We start from the raw sequence: 25,405 nt of genomic DNA, 5'->3' as shown, positions 1-25,405 counted from the left end.
GTGCAATCATGCTTCTGAGTTCGCTGCAGAGGGGGTAAAAGCACAAGAGAGGAGAAGAGGCTCCAAGCACCAAAGGACTTCTCTTAAAGTCTCCTTGACAGCCCCTGGGACTCCAGAGAGCAAATGAAAACAGCAGAGAGACATCTGACACTTCACCGCCTATTTCCAACAGGCTTTCTGGCTTTCTGCTTTTAAAACCTTAAATTATAGCTGCAATAAAAGTTATTCTTAATGGAATAGGCTCGATAATGTAGCACTCATGCGTTTCTTAATTGTGTCTCGTGATGCAATGTACTTTTTTTGTGTTTTAAAGAGTTACAACACAGGATTTTTGTTTGTCTCAGACAAAACTTGTGCGCAGGATAAATTCATTGTTGGTTTTAGTTTCTTCAGAGGAATTATACTTAATAGTGTAATTCTTAAATTTTCCTAATTTTTCCTTAATTTGCTCAATGTATTTAAGTTACTCAAAAGGAAGACATGTGACACGTGGCAAATTAATATCTTTGAAAATGAGATTGCATTTAATCGCTAATGGCGAGTGACCAGCAAGCCATAAATAAATTGAGGAGCAATCAGAGGGGAAATAATGCTCTAAGATGTCCTTTACCCACAAAATTAAAGGAAGGGACATTTCATCAGCCTCCTAATCAAATGTTGAAGTGTAATTCGACATTGAAATGAGGACCGGTGACCTTTTATAAAATCTGGATCATTTGCTTACTCCTCATTTTGACCTCCTCTCTCCAGGAAACAGGAGCTGCTGAACATTTCCAACGTCCCGCTGGGAGAATGTCCCCCCTCACCGCCCCGCACTGCACCGCCCAACATGAAGGTAGGAAACACACACGCACATGAATGTGCACGCACATGTTGTGACATACATGTGTACACACACACATTTTTAGATAGATATTGATTTACAGACATTGTTTGCCCTGTAGGCCTATTAGAAAATCTATTGATTGTGATTATCCTCATTGAGAAATCATTTTAGCAAGCAAAGCGTTTCAGAGACGATGACAAGGTCAACATGACACAGCACTGCATGTGAAGGAAAGTAAGATTTTTACAGGTTTGTCTTAAGCCTGTTTGAGTTATAACGAAGGTTACAATATTGTAATCCTAGTTCCATAAGCATGAGCAGAGCCCTCTGCTCTTACGCCGCCTGCTAAAGAGGGTGTCTGATAGCTTAGCAGCAGTGTGTGCTACCTTATATACCTTGGGGCGTGTACATATTCGGGTTGGCACATCCTGATTGGCCAGCTAGGCTGATGCATATTTTCAGTTGGTTAATGCGTGCTCGTGAATAGAGGGGAGTACAACCCATGGAGTCCAGCGGAGGGCTCCGTCTGTGATTATAGACCTAGGGTTACAATACCGTAACCTTCGTTCATGACCAATTACAGTAGGAAAAGGTTGGAAGCTTTATTCTCAGTTGCTATCTTGACCACAAATTGTGAAGTTCAATCAAACGGTATCATAAAATGAAACTTGGGCCAAAGCTGTGACTCGGCAAATTGAAAAAAATATCGGAGCAAAACCAAACGGAACCTGAATACAAATTAAATCCATCAGACTGTAGAGGATCATCGTTCTCAGGTATTGAGAACGATGATTCATGTGGTAGTGACATTATAGTGCTGCATATTAAGAGAAAGCTTTTTATTTATATGAGATGGTGAGGTGTTGATGTATGTTTGATATCCATTACTCACACTGCATTGGACTTGTTCCACGGCTGGAAAATTTTAGATTTTTCTCGAGCATGATAAATTAGAGGAAACATTTTGCAGGAGGGCAGATCAGCAGGGTGATATACATGAAATGGATGACGGCTCCTGCAGGAGGGAGACACTTTCTGCAGTAAGTCACCTTGAACTAAGCCATCATTATTGAATCTTCTAACACAGAGGGAGACAGCACAGAAAGGCGAAGTTTGCTCAAGGTCAGGCAGACTGATTATCTAGACAGGAATAAAACACCCTAATATATGACAAAATATATGAGAGAAATATAACTGTAGTGAAATGTAATCTTGATGTGTGGCTGATTTCTGGTGTATATCAATCGACAACCCACAATTTTGCTGTGAGCTAGAGTGGTCTAACGTTCATGTAATGTGTGGTAAGATATTCATCATCGGTGTCACACTCGGTGTCCTGTAATCACAGTCCACATCAAATCCATCAAGAGACCACACAACTTTGGCTGCTTTGTTACATGATGTGCAGCCTACACCTTCAAAGCTGGAGTGTGCAACATTAGAGAAACAGGCAAGAATAAGCTACACTTTGAACGCATCTAACTGCAAAACCCATGACAACTATTTTTCCAATGAAAGCAGCACATAACCCCAAAAGTCTAGCAGGAAAGTAGGATACACTGTGAGCCCGCCCCTTCAGGCCCCTCCCCCCCTCCTTCTTTCTCAAAAACATCTGTCCATCTTCTCAGATTGGTAAGTACATGTTAATAGGTTTAATCATGCCATCTCAATTGATATACAACCTAAAACATGTTCAAAAATAGATTCCTAATTTACTCGCATTTTATTAGCTGGATAATTCACTACTCATAAATACAAAATGATTCACATCTGATTGCACAGACTACATGTCGTTGCTACTCAGCTTAGTTATTGACATTGCTGCTTCTGATACAGGGGCCATAAAGATGACTGTCCGTGGAGGACACAGACTGCAGCATGGTACTGGAGCTACAGTATATTGTGCACTGCAATTAAGACATTTTGTCTTTCCTTTACTCTTCGTGACATAATGAGGAAACGTGTACAGTAGACGGGGCTAAATTAGGGTTGGAGGATATATGGGCTAAAGGAAAGTCCTCACAGTTGTCATAATCAAACTCTAATTACAAATAATGTAATGTGTGTGCGTGTGTGTGTGTGCGTGTGTGTGCGTGTGTGTGTGTGTGTTGCACGTGTTGACACATGCACACTGGAATAACCTGTTCTGTGTTTACATGAGACTCAGTTTACTGCGTGACTTGATCTTCCTGTCTAAGCTTTCGGCGTTAAAATGCCAAATACACATTAAAAGGCGAGTGACAGGGAAATAACTTTCTAAATGTAGAAGAGAGATTAAGAATAAGAAAAGGCAGAGACATCGTGATTTCGTAGCTAATGCTAAGGTAAGTCTGCATTTTGACTCAAAGAAACAACCAGACACTCTGTTACTGAACGCAACAGTTAATGTGTTTGGTTTTGAAAAAGCTGGCAGGGGAACGACTGCATCTCTGAAACTTTTACTGTTTTGCGTCGTATTTATAGCAGATTTACACCCACATGTGAAGTGTTTCACAACAGTATTTCGTAACCTAGAGGCCGGGCCAAAACAGTATTGACTGATGTATCAAATACAGATGTCAGCCAGTGTTCCAGGTATCTGACAGAGCTGTGCTATAAAGATGCTATGAGGGGGTTTTTGTCTTACTGTACATCTGAGAGCTGTAGAGAGCTGTAGAGCTGCCCGCTCAGGCTCATCCCTTCATCCACCCGTCACCCTATTTTGACCCAGAGAAGGAGTTGTGTTGTGGGCAGGAGAGAAGCGTCTGTGGATGTACAGCCCGGTCGTGCTAGGACAATGCTGGCTTTGGCTGAGGTGCAGGTATTTGGAACAAGTCTGTCTCAAACAGAACTGAACTGCACTCAACTAGAAACAACAAGTGGCTGCTGTGGCTATAATGAGAGGGTGATACCTGTGGTTCTCCTGCCTGTTGGACTAAAGAGAGGATAAAAGAAATAATTAAGAAAGAAAGAAGCTCACACCACCTCAAATCGCTTTGCAAATTTCCGCTTATTCCCGTTTAATTCCTTTTCCCGAGCTTTCACTTAGTGTTTTGATAAAGTTAAATTCTGTAACATCCCTTTAATCCCGATGAGACATGCCGGCCACTGCCCCTGTCTGTGACGTATCATCATTGCTGTCAATGTGCAAATGATTATGTCCATGTCTTTACATGAACACATGTGAATTATAGTCATTCAGTCACGGAGCCGAAATAATCTGCCTGAAGTCTGTGATAGCCCTAGCAGGTTGCCATGGGAGATAAGAGATGCAGATATTGTTGCCGGGCTGGATGGAGCACACGAAGAGATGGTAAGAAGGAGAAAGGCAGAGAAAAGGTGAAGGAATCAGAATCATAAACGGGACAGAATAGAAAGATGATAAATTAGCATAATGAGACACCTCAGATGAAAGAGGCAGAAAATACAGACATCTGGGTCCTGTTTTAGATTGACAGCATAGCAGAGAAGACAAATAAGTGTCTCGTGTCCTTGCTCTTTTGTCTGGTAACTGCAGGGAATGTAGACGATCATTGAACACACCGTCACACTGCAGGATCCCACTCAAACAGTGCCAGGACAAGCTGCATCGGTGCGTCTTTTAAACTGCCATGGTCAACACCGTGTGAGGACATCTCCATAGATTCAAAGAAAAAGGAAAAGCTAAAGCTGCAGAGGCTGCCTATTATCAATACACCTTCCTTCTTCTTGCCGCCCTCATATGATCCCAGTAACTGTTACGCCACGCAGGCAGACGTATCTCACAATAACATGTGCTGAGAGCGCACGCTGACTGCCAAAGCTGCTACCTGACAGATATAGACACTTGTGCTCATTGATATGGTCTGGCTGTCTGATGTTGACTCTGTAGCTCCAGCTCACAGCGCTGTATCAGCATACAAGACCTTTAACTCGTTAATATTAACTGCTTGACAAGCTGTGTGTGAGTGTGCGTGTGTGTGTGTGTGTGTGTGTGTGTGTGTGTGTGTGTGGGTCGGTCTGCAGTAGGAGTGGTAATGATAAGTGCAGATTACCATTGTAGGGAATATCATTCGTTTTTATTAGTCATTTAAACGGCTGTAAAATAATTTATCAGACTTTCCTGATTAAGCAGCGACAGGTATTTATTTATTTATTTATTTTATTTTTATTTATAAGGCATTTATTTCCTGGTTGCTCTTGCTTTGTATTTTATGACACCACAGAGTTAGTGTCTGGTATTGGCTATCAAAGTCATTTAAAGTAGGTTATAGTTGATATTTTTATCAATGAAAGTGGGTCTTTTTTATTTTTTTCATTGGTTACATCATGATTCAACAGCAGTGTTCATTGTGGAAGCCATTTAAAGAGGAAGCATATAGCACCGCTCTCGTAGATTCTCTACCAGGAATGTTTTTGTGGTTTTCTTCCTTTAGACCAGACTTCTTTTTTTAACAGGATGTTTCATTTGGTGCCATAATTTAACATCTCTTGTGTGTGTGTGCGCACATGTGTTCTGCATAGCCCAAATTAACCTGCACAGTGTACATGTGCTGAAAATCGGAGCACAAAGACCCAAAGCATGTGGACCATTGTCAGCGTCACAGTGAGGTGTGATGTGTCGAGGTGGACGCCCCGTGGACGCCTCGGAGACGTGTGAATGCACTTTAGGATGCATGTGTTTGTTTGAGCGTGTGTTACTTTCTAAGGAAGCGGTTCAGTGTGCGTGCATGTGGGTGTGAGAGACTGGAAGTCTCTGTCCTGCCCTGCCCACTTGACACGACTAAGTTCAGGCTGTGGAGGGAAATCGAAGGCAGTGAGCAAGATCTGCTGCTGCTGGCGCCGATGTTACAGATGTAAAACATTTTGGTGTTGCTTTGAGCATCAAAAGCCTTGTTTGCAGTGTAAATTAGAGTCAACTAAAGGGCAACGACTCTGCTTTTGTACTGACTAAATGTGTGTTTGGTGTCAGAAGATGTTGGTGGTGCTCTGAAAGTCAAAGTTCAGCAGCGTTATACCCTGTTTTACAATCTTCCTCTGTTTCAGTCTGCAGAGTTCTTCGATATGCTGGAGAGGATGCAGGTATGACATTCTCATTTATTCTTTCCTGTGACTCCAGTTTCTTTCCTCTTATCTATCTACCTTATTTCACCACTTCCATTTCTTACTCATGTCTGTGCTATCAAGAGATTCTTGTCCTGGGTAAAACTAAAACAGAACATGAACATACTGTGAGACGGTGTCTGTCCTCTCTCTTTTTCTTTGTCCACAGCCAGAGTTAACATATACAAGGATGTGACAGACATTGATCTTTCCATCAGTGTAGGTCAGCCCGCTGGGTTCAGTCTGTTGCTCAGATTGGATAATGGGCATGCTGGGGGCAGAGAAGAATAGAAAGATCTGGACTGGCATAACAATTTTCTCCTTCTCTACATGGAATTCATTCAATTCATTGATTTTTTCTAAAGTCTTTCTCCGTCTGTATGACTTTTCTTTGTGCTCTCCTTCTGGGGCCCATAAGGGCGCAGGCTTTAAGTGGTCTGAGGACAGATGGGGATATAACAAGGTAGAAGAGGAGGAGGAGGAGGAGGAGGAGGAAGAAGGTGCGAGGAGAAATGAAAGGCAGAGAAGAGGGAACAAGTGGCTAAGGGAAGATACAAAGAGAAGTAGAAGTGCTTGATATATGTTTTGTGATGACGTCTCCAAAATGTGTGAATTAGGCAGTACCATAGTCGCTGGAAATGTGGAGAATATAATGACCCTTACTGTTATGCAGCTTATACATCCAGCTATGAAGGGACCAGTCACTGAAAAATTATTACTTACTTTTTTTTGCAGCAATTCATGAACGCAGCACATCAAACTACCCAAAAGCGAAATAGTGATCAAAACCAACATTGCGTTGATCATAACAACAAGCATTGCCCTTGTAGTCTGCCCGATATAGTTTATTAAATAAACTAGGCTTGAGTGCCACAGACAGGAGAGTTGGGACTAACACGTTGTTGATCTTTGTATCTGCAGAATTTAAGAACGAGGCCCCTGCTAGGGCTGTGTATTCGCAAGAACCTGGCAATACAATACAATATTGCGATTCTGAAAGCAAGGCGAAATATTAAATTTTTTTACATATCATTTTAGGAAAACTGTCATAGTATAAAGAACATGCCACCATTTGTATAAAATGTAACTAAAAAAAAGAAGAGTGGGATCTGCATTCGTATTTCTCAAAGTACCGGAAACATTAAACATCAAAACACAACACAAAATGAACTACGGTCTGCCATGAATCTTTGCATGTAAACATCGATCGTGTTTTAATACTCAGGTGTATTCATGTTTTCTTACTCCCTTACCTACTTTGAATCATGGTTTCTCCTTAATAACACAGAAGGAGAAAGGTAGAAAGATGCTGCTCTGGGAGATACAGAAGGACAGGCTGACTGAAGACATAAGTAGAGTTATTTGAAAAGTGTGACTGGTTGATGACAGTCAGTCAATGCAGCCTGATGATCAAAGATTCTCACATACAGCACACACACACACACACACACACACACACACACACACACTGTGCACCATATCCATCCTCTCAGCTTGCATCGACCTGCTCTCTTGAGCTCGGCCGCCTCTTACTCCACAGATGGAACTCAGCGCTCAAAGTTTGCTTCAATACTGTAGCCTGGATGGTGCTGATGAAGGATCCCCATCTCTTTTTTCCCCCTTCTTTCTTCTTCATCATCTAACTTCACCTCTTTCCACCTCTGCCTCCTCCTTCCTCCTTTGTCCCTCTCTCTTCATCTTTGTCTCTCTGTCTATGCCTGAGAATGAAAGCCTCTCCAGAGCGTCTTTGTGATCAGTCTCGTATTGTTGACAATGGCTCCCCCGTGACTTTAACAGCTGCTCCATCAATATGCACTCAGACAGACACACACCACTACAGACCAGACTGAGAAGCATGTGTGTGTGTGTGGGTCCATAAGTCCGTACTTGTACTGTTCAAAATAATTCTTATGTGATTGGTGGCACTAGAAGTGATGGTAGTAGTGTGTATGTTCAGCACTCTGAATCCCCACACTTGTTCATTTCGTCACTTCAATGCTCAGTCATGGAGACAAGATGTTCCACTGGGCCTGTACCATAATTGGCCAATTTTCTTTGTGTCTACCAGATTGGCTTTTATATCTGCATATATATACAAAACGCTGCGGCATCGGCCCGCGTCTCAGTGTGTCCCACGAAAAGGTAATGAGGAAAAGCATGTCTGGAAGCTACATTCAGAGAGATAGGATGACTAAGGGCCTGTATTACCCGAGTGTGTGTGTGTGTGTGTGTGTGTGTGTGTGTGTGTGTGTGTGTGTGTGTGTGTGTGTGTGTGTGTGTGTGTGTGTGTGTGTGTGTGTGTGTGTGTGTGTGTGTGTGTGTGTGTGTGTGTGTGTGTGTGTGTGTGTGTGTGTGTGTGTGTGTGTGTGCGTTTTGCGCAGAAAAGTGAATTAGCATGTATGACTCATTCAGTGTCATCTGAGCAATGGAGACAATGAGGTGCCATGTTCCGGCACAGTTTTTAAATGCACAATAAACAAACAAAACTTACTTCTTCTTTTTTTTTACCCTTGTGCTTCTCCGTCCTCATGCTGCGCACGGACACTAATTAGGTCCCGAAAGCTGAAGAGCCCAAAAGATGGAAGGTGTGACCAGACACCGTACACACACTTGTACACTTCTGATCCGTTCGTGTTATTATGTCTCTGCATGTTTCCCTTCATCACTGCTTCTTCATCATGATTTGCTCTGTGGTTTTTCTTGTCTCATCTGTCGGCCTATGAGAGATTCTGATTCCCCCCCCCAACCCCTCTGTGAGCTTTTCTCAGGGCTTTTAAAGTACAAAATCAATAGCCTACTGATCTGATTGATCATCAGTTGAATTAACTCCAACTGTCAATTGATCCTCTCTGGACTGCCTCCTGCTGCTGCACAATTTAAATGGCTGGCTGTCCGTAGCGCTGTTCCTTCCGCGGTGCAGACGGGTCTCAGCAGTGTTTAGAGGTCATGCGCCGGAGCTGTGCTACGCTAGCAGACTGCCAAAAGACTACAAGCTCATAACAGCTCTTCAACCCCAGGGGCTGCTGAATCAAAGCCGCTCTGACGACATCAAGGGGTGACACGACCTCATCAATGTTTGCTGATGACTGTGCATTTCAGGCTGTTGCATCATCACCTAAGAGTCTTATTTGGCATTATAAGTTGTGTTACCTCTCTGTTGTGTTTGTGACTGCGCTCGTAACTGTATCATTGTGTTGAAAGTCAGTGAAGTTCACTTATGTTAAATTTAGTCTCGTTAACGGTGTGTGTCCTCTATTCGACAGGATGACTATATCCCCTACCCACGGATAGAAGCTGTGAGTCATTTATCCCTCTCATAACACACATCTACACCCCTCTCATGTGTAACCACTAGCTCGGAGTGTTTCTGACATTAGATTATACATTTAAAATAGAAGTACTTTTGCATTTGTTTTTATTACATGCTTAACAAGCTTAGATTACGAAGGTGCAACTGTGGAAAACTTTGCTTGCCCCGGAACTATTATATTTTTGCATATTTTTGCTTTCTGCCTTCCTCCTGCTCTTCTGTGCAAGGTCCTGGAGAAAGGTGGTCCATACCCCCAGGTGATCCTGCCACAGTTCGGGGGTTACTGGATTGAAGATGTGGAAGCACCAGCCGGGACCCCCTCTTCCTCAGAGTCCAGTTTCTGTGAGGAGGAGGACGGAGGAGAGGGCATGAGCCCCGATGGGGGGCACAGCTACCGCCTGGAGTGTAACAGCACAGCCCGCGCCTACCGCAAACACTTCCTAGGCAAGGTGAGTGTGTGTTTTAATGTCAGTGTCACCTTGTATTTAGCAGCGGAGGATCTGTCTCTCTCTCACAACCTCTTTTCTACTTTCAAACATCCAGGAGCACATGAACTATTACTGCACTGGCAGCAGCATAGGCCACCTCATCATGTCTCTGAAACACGAGGAGGCTGAGGGACAGGAGTACCTACGCATCATGCTCAGGTACAATGACGGAAATGCATTGGTATCTTAACTTGATGCATTTCATGCCTCAAACTGTACAGTATGTCTAACAAAGTGTATATACAATAAACATAAATAACGTTGAGTTTCACCCATTTTTGTACAGTCCATGTTTCTCTTGAGTCCAAGCTATTCAAGTTTGTCTTTAACCTGTCTGCTCTCCTGCTCTGCTGCTTGTCTTTGTCCTTTTGTTATTTGATTTGTTAGGTTTTTCTTCTTGTCTACTATACCAATGACAATAACAAGATGACAAGACAATGACAATATTTTACCTGATGGTGGCCCTTGATTAAAAGTCAGAGGAAAATCAAGTAATCCCTGGGGTTAACAAAACATGTCTTTACCAATCTATGCAATAGTTGTAGAAACATTACAATCAAAGCCACGAATGTCAATATCTTGATGGCGCTTGAGTAAAAGTAAGAGGAATACTTAAGTCAGGAGGATTAATCCTCTGGGGACCACGAATGTCTCTTCCAACATTCATGACAATCTATCCAATAGTTGCTAAGAAATTCCAGTCTAGACCAAAGTGGTTGACCAACTAACAAATCAACCCAAAGAGCAACACTGCCTCTCTCTCTCTCGGAAAGAGAGTCTCCCTCCTTCTTTGTCTTTTGTTGCAGCTGTTTTGTCACGATTAACTCTGAACAGATTTGTGGTGCTGTAGGAAACAGCTTTCCTTCCATTATCACAGTTGGTGATGTTTTCATCAACAGAAAAACAATGAAGTGATGCTATCTCTTTTTTTCTTCTTTTTGAGACTAAACTCTTCATGATCATAACTATTATCACCTAATTGCATATAAACAAGGAGAAACAAAAGTTACGAAATCTCTTTGCTGGAATAAATATCTGAGCAATCTGAACAGCAGAGCTCCTCTTCTTGTTCTGTTGCAGGTCGAGGATCAAAACAGTCCATGACAGGATCTCTTTAGCAGGCATCAACCAGCTGCCCAGTGTACCGCAGATTGCCAAGGTAAGACGAGTTTAACAGTACACAAGGTTTAAACGAAGGCGACATCTAAACATAATGCAGCTGAAGTGCAGGATTTGATACGTGGAGGCCGGCTGGCTCTTAAGAAGGACCTTACTTTCAGCAGCATCAATCATCATCAAATCCTTTCACAACAGCACTTGATTTTTCTAACGTATAAAAAACATAATGCAGCATGCAGCCAAATATATTACAGTAAATCAACAAAGTAGAGGTAACGGAACAAAAGAAAGAATCAAATTATGTAGATAAGTAGGTAATTAAATCAGATAAGTAAAAAATTCACAATAAAAACAGTAGGAATATTCACTTCCTGTATTTTCCCTTCTTTATATAACCGCAAAAAAATGTAAACGGACGTCATAAAGGCTTCCCTTGGTAATTGTTAGACCTTGCAGTGATTGATTCAAAGGAGGAAATATCTGTCATTCAGTGACATAAATCAGTCCTTGAGGTGGCAATAAAGCCTGCCAGTTCAAGTGAAAATGCTTGTTTGGATATACCGATGGCAGGAGAGATCTGTCTCCAAAAACACACAGCTGTGAATATTGTGACAGTGGTTTAATCAAACACTCAACCGGCAGACTTTTGATTACTCACTTTCAAAAGAGAAACAGAAGAAATTTCACAAGTTCCCGGCTTGCTTTGTCTCTACTCTTCCAACAGTAATTAGCACCCTTGAGTCCCATTTTGTACTTGGTGATTTTTACATATGATTTGATGATTTAATCAGGGCTGTGTGACGTAAACAGGATTTATGTCTAGCAAATCATTAAGGTTTTTAGATGTCATACATGTTTTAATTATATTAACTATGTAATCAAGCTTGTGTGCATAACTCACTACCATGAATTAACGTTTCCCTTCTGTATCCAGTGTTGCCAAATTGGCCTGGTTTCTGCCCAATCTGTCTACTTTTGATTCATTTGGACTAGTTAGATGAAAATTGGGCTCGTTTTTTAGTTCAAAAATACAGATACAAAATTCAGTAAACTATTTGTTCTACATGAGTTGTTCGTTGTTAGGGATAAGGTAGGACATACTCACCTTGATGTTATCATCAGTGACATTGGGTATTTGGTTGTCTGACACTATTTGTGGGTAGCAGTAGCCTATTTATCTAACATTTTATCTTTAGTTATTTGATGCAGATATGAAGCTCTGTATGCTTATGATGTGTTTTCTAGTGCATATAATGATTTGGGCTGGTTTTTATTGAACTGGGTGGCTTTTCTAGTTGTGATTAAGCTGAAAACTTTCGATATGGTCTGGCAACACTGTTTGAATAGCGATATACTTTCCATACTATATAATGAGATTTTTCTTACATGATCTCAGTAAAATATATTGAGTCTTTTTCTTCTCCCAGCTTCTGTGTGACGATGCCACAGGGCTGAAGTTCAACCCTGTCCTCTACCCTCGGGTGAGTTACTCCCACACTGCAACCTCATTATATCCAGTCTGACCTAAGCTCATCTAGCCTGTTATACATGTATTCATTCAAACTGACATAAGTTACCTTATCCTGTCTCTGTCTGCTTCTACGGAGTGACAAGGGGGCACAGTATGGCCGAAAACGCTAATGCTACAGCATCTCTCACCTGATTCTACGCCAACGTGACAACACACCCTCTTAACCAGAAAAATAGCACAAAACTTATCACATATTATTCATAAGTTCCCTACCTCTCCAACATCTGCCCTGTTCAGTAAGTGCATTATTCAAAAGCGACAACTTCCTAAAATGGACATGATGGATCTGTTTCTCCCCCTGTGAGCCAGGCGGAGGAGTGTGATGGAGCATGCTTTCAGCCAGTGCCTCGGGAAAGGAAAAAAAAAAAACAGCCCATCTGTGTCTCAGTCTGCAAGAGGCAACAGCGAGTTCACTGCCTTCGCTGAGGGCCGTGACAGTTTGTCGCATGTCAGCCTTACGTAACACGGGGCCTAATAAACCTGCCCTGGAGACATGTTGCAGAACGGGAAAACATGTTTTCCTAACTACCACAGCAAGAAGAAAGTGTGTAACGAGTTCTGATAAGTAGCCATGGAGAGTAAGTAGGACATTGTTGTTTTTGTGTATGTACAGGGATCCCAGTTGATGGTGGCTTATGATGAACACGAGGTGAACAACACCTTCAAATTTGGAGTCATCTACCAGAAGTTTGGACAGGTGAGCGGTCATATTGATCCTGCCAGTGTTCTCCAGTTTAACTCACACACACCATTAGATCTCATCCACTGATTTATGTCTCGTATCATGTATCTGGCACTGTTTGTTGTTTTTTTTGCTCCATGCCATAATCGTGTCTCTTCCTCTCAGACATCAGAGGAAGAGTTGTTTGGGAACAACGAGGAGACACCAGCTTTCAAGGAGTTCGTCAGTATCCTGGGCGACAATATTGAACTTCAGGACTTTAAAGGGTAAGAGTAGGATGAGAACATGATGCGAAAAAGAAGAGAACAGAAACAGAGTCAAGTGCATTTAAACAGCGCAGGATTTAGTAACATCAAAATAAGTAGAGACTAGAGAGGTCAACAACGTTCTAAAGAACGATGCCATTATAGTGAATTGTAATAGAGCAAAATAGCAGAGTTTTATTACTGTAACCTTGGAGCAATTTGTCCTGCTGTTTCGGCCTCAGCGTGCTACCCGGATAAACTGCTTGGCGAATCAGATCTGAGAAGAGAAACTGCCATGTGGACATGTAATCAGAGCTTAGTATACTTTATTGTCTTGCAGGCTTTTTATAAAAATTGTGTTGCACTTGTTACTTTCACTGTTAGGGAGGCTTTGAATTGTAGCTGACACATTACAGCAAACTGCACAACATTTCTGGGTGGCCTTAGAGCTAGTTAAGCACAAAATGTGATGAAACTGACATTTAAAATGCACAAAATGTAATCTATCTCATTACTGATGGCTGGAGGCCTCACAGAGAATGTGACGCATCTGCTTTGATAATGTGACAGGTTCCGTGGTGGGCTGGATGTATCCCACGGACAGACCGGGTCTGAATCTGTCTACACTGTCTTCAGACGGAGGGAGATTATGTTCCATGTGTCAACAAAGCTTCCCTTCACAGAAGGAGACGTCCAGCAGGTACAATACTTTAATACTGACTTCATTATTGTTACAGTGATGGCTCAAAGGATTTAACTGCAAAGTAAGAATCCTTTGGCTCAAAATAAAATCCACATTAAACCAGTCAGATGTGGTGTTTAAAAAATCATTGCTATATTGCCATTATGTTACGCCAATACAACCCTCCTTAGAAACAAATAAATCCGGAGTGCATACTGTGATTTATGTCATAAAGGACTCCAAATATGTTGACAAAGTAATAATCATATGAATTTCTCCCCTCTGCTTCTTTAGCTCCAGCGGAAAAGGCACATAGGAAATGACATTGTGGCCACAGTCTTCCAGGAAGAGGCCACACCGTTCGTTCCAGACATGATCGCCTCCAATTTCCTGCACGCTTACGTGCTGGTGCAGGTTGAGAACCCCTGTACGGAGCACACAACATACAAGGTACAAACCAGGCCTATGTGGTGAAATGACTCCGTATTAAATTCAAACAAGCTTTAAAGAGTGTCAGCTGGTTGCTGGGAAGAAAACAAACTGTTCTCCCATGAATAACTTGCATAAGCGCAGCAAAGTACACAATCATTAATCAATCATTCTCTCGCGATGAAAGGGTGTTCTCAAGTTTTCCTTGGACTGTTTTTCATCCTCACTTTTCGAAACCCGAGCCCTCCTGAAATACACGCTAATGACGTGTCACTATTATTTTATGTCAACAGGTGTCTGTTACAGCGAGGGAGGATGTGCCTCCTTTTGGACCCCCTCTCCCGAACCCAGCTGTCTTTAGGAAGGTGAGAGAAAGAGCTGTGATCGACAGAGGGAAATATATTATCGACTTCATACATTTGATCACCTTGACTCGACTTCGTCTTAAACATGAATATTTCATCTGATTGAAAATGCCAATACATATGGTGAAAGCACATAATGCCTCCTGCAGTCTGACACTGAATTACAGAACCAGTACTTTTACTTTTGATACTTTAAAATCAAATTTAGGTGATACACATTTTGCTTGGGTAGGATTTTGTAGGCTGAATTTTTCCTTGTAATGGAGTATTTTTTCGCTACTCTTACTTAAGTAACGGGATCTGAGTACTTCTTCCACCACGGCTCAGTATTTGAAATTGTCTTGTTCAAACCAAGTCAAAAAGATGAACATTTGGACTGTTTTATGAGATCATTGTCACGAAGGGGAAACTGCACTAAAACTAATCTAGCTTCAAGAATCAGTAGAAGATTCAGTTACTTATCGGGACATGATTTGCAGCGTTATGGGAGAACGAGAGGCAGATGAGGATTTAAATCAGTCAGGCTGATCAGACACAGTGTGCTGCAATAGTATCCATTCCTCATTGTTGCCCACCCTTTTGGTTCATCATCTAATTCTACCCCTCCCTCTCTCTCTCCAGGGTCCTGAGTTTCGAGACTTCCTTCTGACAAAGCTGATCAATGCTGAAAACGCCTGCTACAAATCCGACAAATTCGCCAAACTAGAGGTGACACACGTCCGCACAACCACACTCAAAACCCCACAGCTTGCCTTCAGTCACAGCTCGGCTTCGTCCTCAATCAACACCGACCCCGATGTTTTCCTACATGAGTTTCGTGTGTGTGTAAATTGATTCCAGGGGCGAACGCGTGCTGCGCTGCTGGACAACCTCCACGACGAGCTGCACAGACAGAGCCAGGCAACGCTGGGCCTTTGCCAGCCGGGAGAGGAGGACAAGCTGGAGAATGGGGGACACGGGGGTCTGCTAGAGTCCTTCAAGGTGAACATGAAGCTGAACACGAGTATACGTGACAGCATGTGATGTTTTCTCAGCTCTGTGACATTTATTTAATCACCATTATTACAGCCCAAGACTCTGAGGTTTTCCTGCTGTAGGTCAACTAAATGTCACCAGTCTGCAAGATGACTTACGTGCTCAACCATCAGTAGCGTTGTTGCTGCTACTTTTCCTCTAAGCTTAAAGATTTTGACTTTAAATGCCAAGTGTGTAGGCTTGTGCATCAAGGGCATAGATTTGCATATGGACGGTGAGGACATGTCCCGACCAATATTGTCACACACACACAGTCGTGTTTTCATGACCTTTGGGGACAGTACATTGACTTACATTAATTTCCTGGAGACTTACCCAAACCGCTACCAGCCTAATCCTGACCTTTACCCTAACCTTAACCTAAACTCACCTGAAACCAAGTCTGTCATGATGGACATTATGGGGAGGAGCATGTTGTTTATTATTAGCATTATTTTATATTATATTTTGTAGTTTTGTCACCTGCCGCCTGAATTTTGATTTCCTTTACCGAAATAATGACATTTCCACATTTGTGTGTGTGTGTGTGTGTGTGTGTGTGTGTGTGTGTGTGTGTGTGTGTGTGTGTGTGTGTGTGTCTGTGTCTGTGTGTGTGTGTGTGTGTGTGTGTGTGTGTGTGTGTGTGTGTCTGTGTGTGTGTGTGTGTGTGTGTGTGTGTGAAAATTAACATAAACACTGTACTTTGTAAAAGATGGTCCCTTTCTCGTTGTCAGTCTGTTTTCTCTCAATCCCTGTCTCTTCACACTCGTTTGTCCACATTTAAAGGCTAATTGATGTTAATATGACAATTAAAATCTGTATTTTCATCTGTGTGCCCCTGTGTGTGTTATGAATGTGTGACTAATGTGATAATTTGGCTCTCTTACTCTTCACAGGCGTTATGGACAGCTACTTTGCACTTTCTGCAGTCAGTCCCAGGGGGTGCTGTTCTAATTGCTGCCCTGGCAGTCACTGTGTATTACCTGTCTGCATTACTGTAAATTCAACAGAGGATCGCCACATAATTAATAAACATTGTTTCATATGTGGTTGTTTGTGTTTATGCTTTCAAAGAAAATAAGCTTTTCAAGTTGTATTTATCAATTTAATTAAATGTTATCTTATTAATTTATGTGCCAAAGATAGCAGAATGTAAAAGACAAAACATTACATGGTATTTAATTGTATTTTTTACTATTTAAATTGTCTGGAATTTATTATGAACTCTAAAAAAATTCTATAACCCTTGTTATTTATTTATTTTTTAAATGAATGAAAATGAAAAGGATTAGTTCATTCATCAACTCCAACCTATTTGGCTTCATTCTTGGAGAACTGCATCCCCTGGTGGTTGTATTGTGCAATAGCATCTATGATGCTACATGTTAATTCATACATTAAAATGTATGCTGCATTTAAGCTGATAAAACACATTTGTTCTGCACCTTTATTTCACTTCCCACACTCATTCCTCTCTTGGTTTCCTTTACCCATCTTCTTCCTTCCCCTTTCCTCGGTGCACCTTGGTCTTCCTCTCTTCCTCAACCACTCATTCTCTGTTTCCTCCTCCTCCTCCTCCAGAGAGCCATGCGTGTCAGGAGCCACTCCATGGAGACCATGGTGGGGTCTCACCGTCACAGGAGCCCCGGGGTAGGAGGTGGGGTCCCGGCCAGCGTGAGCGGAGGAGGACTGCCACAGAGCACCAGTGAATGCACAAAGAGCACCTTCACTGTGAGTAAGAGGGTGTGAAGGGACGGGGAAGATGGTTGCTCACTCAGAATGGAAAGAGTCATTAATCAAGGAGAACTTGGGTCGAAAAAGATTGATAATACCAATGCTAATAAGAAAGAACTACACCTGTGTTGTCCTTTTAGAGAAAGCCTCTATGTCAACAAGTGAATTATTTCAGTTATTTAAATGAGTTAAGAGTGTTTTTTTGTTTTTTTTAATAAGGAGAAGCCTAATTCTATAATCTGTGATCTTCAGCCTCCTGTGTTGTCAGCCAAGTCTCCTCTGAAGAGCCCAGTGAAGCGGCGCTCAGGCCTCTTCCCTCGTCTCCACTCCAGCACAGAGTCCCCATCGGACAAACACACACGCAGGTTGGTGTTTTAGGACTCACTGTTTTAAATGCCACTGCATTTCTTGTTCAGTATCATGATCATGTTCATCGCACCGCAAATATCAACATTGTCAGTGTTGTCTTCGTGGTCCAGGAAGTTGTCTCGTCAGGTGTCGTCATTAATGTGTTTTTCTTTTGTCTGCAGCGACCAAAAGCTTGCAGAGTTCTGCCCGCTGTCCCAAGAGGGGAGGTCAGAGACATCATCCAATCCCAGCTCGCCTGAGATTTGCCCCAACAAAGAGAGGTAGGACAAATACTTGTTAATGGAGATCATCTTATACTCTTCTCCAAATTCTGTAGAGGGAGATGGCGAAAGGCAAACTTGGTCTTTTGTCTCAGGTCTAATGTTCTCCAATGTTAACCTTCTCTACACCCCTGTCCCCCTTCTGTGTTCCTCAAAAGGCCGTTTGTCAAGCTGAAAGAGTGCAGCAGCAGCAGACCGAACATCTCTCGCTCTTCGTCCAGCACCAGCAGCTTCAGCAGCACCACGGGGGAAACCGAAGCTCTGGAAGAACTGGAGACAGTGAGTGCAACACTCACAGTTCGTTTGAACAAAGTGAGCTCGTCTTTACCAGAGAAGAAGAGAGGAAATTCACTGTTTCTGGTTGAAAGTGGAGAGAGCAGATTTAGAAACACATTCCTAACGGAGTGAGAGGTTGGTGGTAGCGCCAAAGCTTTCATGGGTGAAATAGTCTGTAATTACCCAGAGCCCTGTAATAGAGAGGGTTGGACATCAGCACACTGATTATAACGATTACGGCTCCTCTCACTTTCTGTGTATCGGATGACACTGCTTGTCAGTGTTGTTTTGTCCAATGTGAGAAATGCTGTCCAATCATTCCTAGTCTTACCATTTGACTGCATGGGAATCACACAGAGGGCTGTTAACAATGTCATTATTGAGGGCCAGAGAACATAGAGAATTTTGCAGCAGTGCACCAGTGATCATCACGAAGGGAACATTTTCCGAAATCCGTTCGTTAACTTTCTCTTGGATGAGACTCTCATACCCGTACGCTAAACATGGAGCTGGCGTTTATCTCTGCTTTGCGCAAAGCTCTGGAAACAGCTAGCCTGGCTCTCTCTGAAGATAAGACAATCAGCCTAGCAGCACCTCTAAAGCTCACTAATCCATACGGTATACCTTTGTTTAATCTGCACTAATCCCCAAGTGTAAAAACAACAAGTTGTGTTTTTTTTTGCCAAGAAATAGTCCAGCCCATATCCTCCTGTAAAAACAGCAGCTTTTACACTTGAAATCTTGAGCAAACATGTTTATTAGTGAGCTTTACAGATGCTATCAATTCTCAACCACTGGGCCAGTGCTCACTGGTGGGCCTCAAAACTCCATCTAGTGGGCTGCGGGGGTACTGCCAAATGGTTAGATTGAAATAAAAACAAATACTTTTCATTATTTTTTACTTTCTTGACATAATTAAAAATACAAAAATTCAAACACATGACAGACACATCATCAGGTTAAGACAAACACGATATGGTAGACAACCCTGCGTCAGTAAGAGCTCCATTTCCTCTGTTCCTCTGAATGTTCATATAGCGAGCAGTGATGGCTGAGGGTATCAGCCATAGACTGTGGTATCAGCAAATATATGTTGGTCGTTACAGCTGACAAAGGCAAAACACATACAGCCCATTTCATTTTTTCCTCCTACTTGTTGTGTTTTTTTCTTCCCTGCAAAGCATCATTTCCACTTGTATTTCCTGCCAAACATTCAGTGCCTCTAACTTTGCTCACAGGAAGGCTTCAGTCAACTTCAGCAAAATATCATTTCCGTCGTTCACTGAGCCTCTTCAGTTTCTTTCCTCCTCCATCTCTTCCTCTGTGGTAAATGTCTTTGTGCTCTCCGTCCCCCAGGCCAGCCATCCCTCCATAACGTCCTCCTCCGCCTTTAGTCCTTCCCTCAGTGTCGACAGCCAGGGATCCGGTACCCCTGTCATCATGTGCCGCAGTCCAACAGGTAAACCTACGATTCTACACACGGCAATCACCGCTCAGCTGTCAACGATTTTTAAAGAACGACATCCTGGAGATGACAGATTCTCTAATGAGCATTTCCTTCCCGTCTTTTCCATTCCCTTCTTCCACATTCTGCAGATGTGAAAAGTAAGACGTCACCGAGGTCAAACTTGAAGTTCCGCTTTGACAAAATGAGCCACTCATCCACAACTGTAAGTGTTGTAATGCCTGGTTAGCATATTTTAAAGAAAAGTGCTGATTATTATAAAAAGAAAAGAAAAGGGAACACATCATATCACATAGCAAAAAAAAAGCCAAGGTTCAAACTTCTTAAAGCAGAAACTAACAACTGAATTTAGTGCGACAAGCTGCAAGCATAAGAAAAAGTCCCCTTCTGTGTTTTTGATACACTCACTTTCCATCTTACGCACATGTCATTATCTCCAGATCATTGTGTAATGTCACTGAAACAGGCGAGCTGGTGTTGGGTAATAGGCCCAGACTGAACGATGCATGCGAACACTCTCCTCTAACTGGCCTCTCTCTTCACTTCACTCTCTTTCAGTCCGAGTAGCTTTGTGGACTGGAAACATCAGACTTGCACAACAAAGGGACCGCGCGGGTTGATGGAGCTGCAAAAAAGAAAAAATATCAACAACAACAACAACCACAAAATCAGCGTAGAACCACTTCCATACGCCAAGGATGATCTGCTAAGATTACCAACTGCGCCACACACTATAAACTAACTGACAATACTGTGAGTGTATAGTGAGGAGAAGCAGCTGCCATGTTGGCTTTCTTTCTAACCAACCGTAGACTTCAGAAATTAGTCGATACTTTGCCAATGTTACAAGTTGCTGCATCTCCGTTGCTAATTGTTCACGTCACATGAAAGTCCTAGCATGGCTGTAATACTGTGAGTGTAGGCCGAGCCAGACTCTGCCTCAGCTTTTTCTCAAGCGTCTCGTTTAATGGTGAAACACGGTAATCTTGAAGAACGGTAACATGAGACTATGGCCGAACTGTTGCTCTTCATCTAGTCGACCGTTGAGTGCTCAGTGGAAAAGACGTCTTTAAGAGTTGTCAGACATCAGGATGTTCCCTTTTTTGCCTTTTCCCCTTCAATGGTACGTCTGGCAACAGTTCCTCTTCTGCCTAAAATAACTACGTGGACACACAAACAAACACACATGCACAGTAACACAATGTAGACTTACAGTAGCAGCGTTTTGGAGGTGACAGCACAGGGAGTCTCAACTCTAGGATCTGAGCTTGTTCTTTGCATATAAAAACGCTTTTCTAGGGAACACCTTTGTTTTTTTTCGAAACGCTTTTGTAACCTTGCTAGCTGCTGCGTTGTGTCTACTGCACTATAAATAAGACATTGCTGAATCTTAGTTGATACCTATGGCAGCATTTCCGTATATGTGAGGGTAACTTCATATCCCTGAACTCAAGTGCTTGGTTAGTGGAAATTAGCTCATATGGGCCACAGTAGGAGACACTGCCAACACATTTTGCCATAAGCTTATTTTAGCCAAAGCTGCGCCTTACAATCTATCAAAAGCCCTTTTCACCCCTGATGCTCTCTATCTATATCTCTCTATATATGTCTCCCTCACTGTGTGAGAGGACAAGAATCTTGTGGATCTGGTTACAGCACAGCTGTGGGTAGCCGATCAACGCAAACATTTGCTGAAAATAGACGTTGCACTGACATTTCACCTACTGATACCTCCCATTGAAGCTTGCTAGCTCGGTGTATCTGTCTATGTTCGGGGGATCTTTCGAACGGGAGAGTCTCCCGGGTTTTAAGTTTCCCGCCATGCGAGCTGGTGAAGAAGACTTGAAAAAAAACAAAAGATGCTTCAGGTTAAACAAACCTTGGAACCACACTTTGGCAAAAACACTTTGAATGTGAACCTTTTTTCTGACGCTTTGTTAGTTGTTATTACAAAGTATTTTAGAAGTAAATTGCAAAGCCAGCTGCTTACAAGCACAACAGGACTAAAGGTCTACTCTCACCCTCAGCTATACCACGACGTTAGCCTGGAGCTGCACAAACTACAGATGGCAGGGCAAAGTGGGAGTGTGCTAATCAAGAAAAAAAAAGCTTGCAGACACACAGATGTGTTTCCAATGTGGCCAAACTGGTAGGTCTTTGGAAGAATGTCTATGTGCTCTTACTGTGCAGAGAAGCATTCCTGGATGGCTTGACGGTGTGTGAAGTTCTGTCACGTGAAACTCAAATCCTAGAGGGAGAGGTCAGTTCACCCAAATAACTGTGCTCAGTTAGCGTAGGCCAGGGAAGCAGGGACAGAAATCACACAACAGCGGGAAGTCCAGGTGTCATTTAGTTTGTAGCAGGTACATTATCGCCTAAATGCCCTGCAGCCTTTCCTCTGTTAATATGCTTAATTTATTAAAATGATGACCTATTTTGCGTTGATGTCATGTAAAAAAAATGTAACTGCAGAGTATGCTGATTAAAAAAGGTAAAAAGATTAAAGGAAATATATTAATTTAAAAGATGTCTAAACATGTATATGTATATTTGGTTATGTAACGTGCCATTGAGAATTTATTCTAAAATAAAATGTTGTATTTTGTGTCATTTATGTGGTATCTCATTTTTAACACGTCAAGCACAATACAGGGGGGGGGGGGGGGTTGTCCATGAACATGGTATGTTGTCCATGAACATGGTTGTTCATGAACATGGTATGTTCATGAACACATTGATAGATGTTATAGACAATAGAAAAATACTTTTAATTGGTCAGACTGCACTTAATATTTTGCTTGTCCGCAGTTACATTTCAAAACAATGAAAGTGTTTGTATCAGTGAAATTATGCCACAGAGAGGAATCTTTTCTCATTATCTGCTCCATTTGCTGTCCATTATGCTGCCTGCGCATGAACGATTTTGGCACTTAAAACAGTCACCACATCCGAATGTAATCAGGACAGTCCACAGACATGGAGAGACAAAATTACTCTGCCGGATTATTTTGTCCTCTGTGGGGATAGAGTGCTTATTTAATTATTTAATTAATTAGAGTAATTATTTTCCACAATGTGCAGGTAACGTCTTGAGTTCAAGGATGAGCTGATAGTGACATATTCATCAGAATGTCTCAGAGATGCAGTCCTGCGTGTGAGAAACTCCCAGATTCCAAAACGTTCACATCAAATGTCTCCCGAAGGCGTCGAGGATCAAGCACAATCCCGCGAAAAGAATACATAATTGATCCCCAGCAGAACAATTTTCTGCCTGCTTTGATTGCAGTCAGGAAAATCTCAGAGATGAGTACACAATGGACTGGTCAGGCTCTCTGGTGGCTCCCTGTTGTCCCAGTGTATCCTGGGAAATATCGGCATACACCACCTGTAACAATGTAAATGACAAAAAAAGACAATTGTCTAAGGGCACATAAAGGTATATGCATGAACTGCAGACATATTGAAGGCTATTCAGAGGAAACAAACAATGTTGAGGGCACTACAAAGGTCATCCTGTCTTGAAACAGGACGTTGACCCACCTCAGTCTTCTGTACGGACTTGGGAACGTCTGTGACATGCAAAAAAACAAAAATGACTACAGTGAATACAGCAGTTTTAACAATGCTTTATATCAATGTTACAGGCTAATAATTAAGAATACAATATACCTTTGTGAGAGGTTTTGCTACGTTTCTGAGGTATGGGGCATCGAGGTGGGGGCTGTGGAGCCGGCTGTGGATGGTCTCTGTATACAGCTGAGTACGTGGAGAGTGTCCTCGGAAATGGCTGGGGCTTGACTTCTGAACTCAGACAACGAGCCAATCCCAGAATGATGGGAAGACAAAGAGAAGCACCGGCACAGACCAAAACCCTGTGCAATACACTCCTCTGAGAAGGGACGGCTGGAGGAGGACAAAAATAATGCAATTCAATTTCTCTGCTGTTTGAATAACCCAAATGAGTGTACCCTGTTATACGTATATGAATGATAGTGTTCACTCACAACTGTACCTGCAGTGACGTTCACATACTTCAAATTTCCTTGCTCAGTGTCACCGTGAGCCCATTTAACTCTGCATCCATAGGAATCTTCGTCTAATTGGCTGACACTCAGGAAAATCAAAGTTAGTCGCGTTTGATTGGCTGAGAGCGTCACATTGGTCAGACGATGTCGCACAATTAACTTTTCCTCTGTTGAATTTCTACGCATCCAGTTTCCCGTCCAAGTGCGTCCACAGTGCTGGACCACACAGGACAGAGACAGACTGCTGCCTGCTGGTGCATATATTGTCTCGCGTTCTGCCAGAACACCCTGGCTGCATTCTTCAGCCCAGAGACCTGGAAAAAAAGGGAAGTCAACGTGGCTCAATGTGGTGCAACAATAAACTGTTGCTGCTTTGATATACAGTATTTTTATGAAGCCATTTAAATTGAACCATCCCAAGGCCGATAAATATAACTATTCACTTTTCCTTAGTCGTAACACAAACTAAACAAAAGATTGCATCATTTGGTGCAACTGACAATTAGTTCAACAGACATGCATCTAAACATCGTGGGTTGTTTTCTGCCTTCAGAATCAGACTCGTCAGATAACTTAAATAGATCGTACATACTTTGAGTTACCTTATCACTAAAGCTACTGCAGCAGAGTTTAATTCAAAGGCAAGCATGTGTAGTCAAGTTCTTCAAATGCAACATAATGTGTGAGGCAGATTTCCATTGTTTATAAGAATTTAGATTTGTAGGAACTAAAACTTCTTACTTACCGGTATGAAGAATGCAGAGACAGCTGATGGCACTGAGGAGACGGTAACACATGTCTGACTGTAACAGTGTTGGTCAGCGTCTCATCACAAATCGGTTTTACGCCCAGATTAAGTCGTGGCTTGTGACCAAGACTCTATCATAATAATATCCATGGCTTTGTTGAAAACAAACTGCTCGTTCCAATAGTTGTCAGTCTCTGCGAGTCCATCGGCTCTCTCTTTCTCTCACTTTCTTTTCCTACTCTCAATAATTTGACAGGCTTTCCTTTATGCTGCTGCTGCTGATAATTTTGTCCAGATGGAGGAAGGAAGTGAATCAACCCCCTCTCCACACACACACACACACACACGCACACACACGTGCACACATCCGACAAGGCTCATACTAAAATACAGGAAACCAATGACCTCAAGAATGGGAATATAACATTTCCAGCAGGAAAGGGGCAACATGGCGCAGCAATATAGAAAGAGAGAAGCTGAGCAATAACAAAACTAACTCATTTATTTTGTAAATGCTCATTTATAAAATTCTTATCATGGATTGGTGGTGCATGGCCACACTGATGAGGGCACAACATCTTAAACTTATGGCTCTCACAATTATCTTGTTTTCCATATAATTCATATATATCTTGTATGAGCTTTTACTTTGTTTGTTTTGGCTATTGGTTTAAAATACAACAGCAGCTGCATGCTGAATGTGAAGCACTTAATTGCCTATAGCTACAGCACGTATGACTTCCTTTAAATTGAGCAATCAGAGAAAGGTTTAAGGG

At 42.2% G+C, this 25,405-nt stretch overlaps 2 protein-coding genes across 4 annotated transcripts in view; one reads left to right on the top strand and one right to left on the bottom strand.

Annotated features, from left to right (window-relative positions):
- The window catches only part of rap1gap2a (RAP1 GTPase activating protein 2a), a 66,910-nt gene extending 44,444 nt beyond the window's left edge, over positions 1–22,466 (top strand). The window contains exons 3-24 of one of the 3 annotated variants that reach the window (XM_076100288.1): positions 751–835; positions 5,831–5,866; positions 8,440–8,472; positions 9,151–9,183; positions 9,425–9,646; positions 9,741–9,844; positions 10,766–10,844; positions 12,232–12,285; positions 12,949–13,032; positions 13,183–13,283; positions 13,833–13,962; positions 14,239–14,394; positions 14,667–14,738; positions 15,360–15,446; positions 15,579–15,719; positions 17,334–17,483; positions 17,739–17,851; positions 18,017–18,115; positions 18,274–18,394; positions 19,748–19,850; positions 19,988–20,061; positions 20,415–22,466. In XM_076100288.1, coding sequence (XP_075956403.1) covers positions 751–835; positions 5,831–5,866; positions 8,440–8,472; positions 9,151–9,183; positions 9,425–9,646; positions 9,741–9,844; positions 10,766–10,844; positions 12,232–12,285; positions 12,949–13,032; positions 13,183–13,283; positions 13,833–13,962; positions 14,239–14,394; positions 14,667–14,738; positions 15,360–15,446; positions 15,579–15,719; positions 17,334–17,483; positions 17,739–17,851; positions 18,017–18,115; positions 18,274–18,394; positions 19,748–19,850; positions 19,988–20,061; positions 20,415–20,423 — 2,086 coding nt within the window. In that variant the 3' untranslated portion in view covers positions 20,424–22,466. Of the gene's footprint in view, positions 1–750; positions 836–5,830; positions 5,867–8,439; positions 8,473–9,150; positions 9,184–9,424; positions 9,647–9,740; positions 9,845–10,765; positions 10,845–12,231; positions 12,286–12,948; positions 13,033–13,182; positions 13,284–13,832; positions 13,963–14,238; positions 14,395–14,666; positions 14,739–15,359; positions 15,447–15,578; positions 15,720–16,648; positions 16,781–17,333; positions 17,484–17,738; positions 17,852–18,016; positions 18,116–18,273; positions 18,395–19,747; positions 19,851–19,987; positions 20,062–20,414 lie in introns of those variants that run through there. The other 2 variants (XM_076100286.1, XM_076100287.1) reach the window with 2 other exon arrangements.
- Positions 22,189–24,909, bottom strand: LOC142959114 (uncharacterized). Its single transcript, XM_076100289.1, has 5 exons — positions 24,627–24,909; positions 23,869–24,195; positions 23,526–23,759; positions 23,397–23,425; positions 22,189–23,241 (listed from the first exon to the last, which is right to left on the bottom strand). Exons 1-5 carry the CDS (start codon positions 24,676–24,678, stop codon positions 23,143–23,145), a joined length of 741 nt encoding a protein of 246 aa, XP_075956404.1. The 5' UTR covers positions 24,679–24,909; the 3' UTR covers positions 22,189–23,142.
- Positions 24,910–25,405: the final 496 nt, after the last annotated feature.

The sequence above is a fragment of the Anarhichas minor genome, unplaced genomic scaffold, assembly GCF_050575085.1.
Source record: "Anarhichas minor isolate MPS153535 unplaced genomic scaffold, ASM5057508v1 ptg000026l, whole genome shotgun sequence".
NCBI lineage: Eukaryota > Metazoa > Chordata > Actinopteri > Perciformes > Anarhichadidae > Anarhichas > Anarhichas minor.
This window is presented reverse-complemented; position numbering and strand designations above follow the sequence as displayed.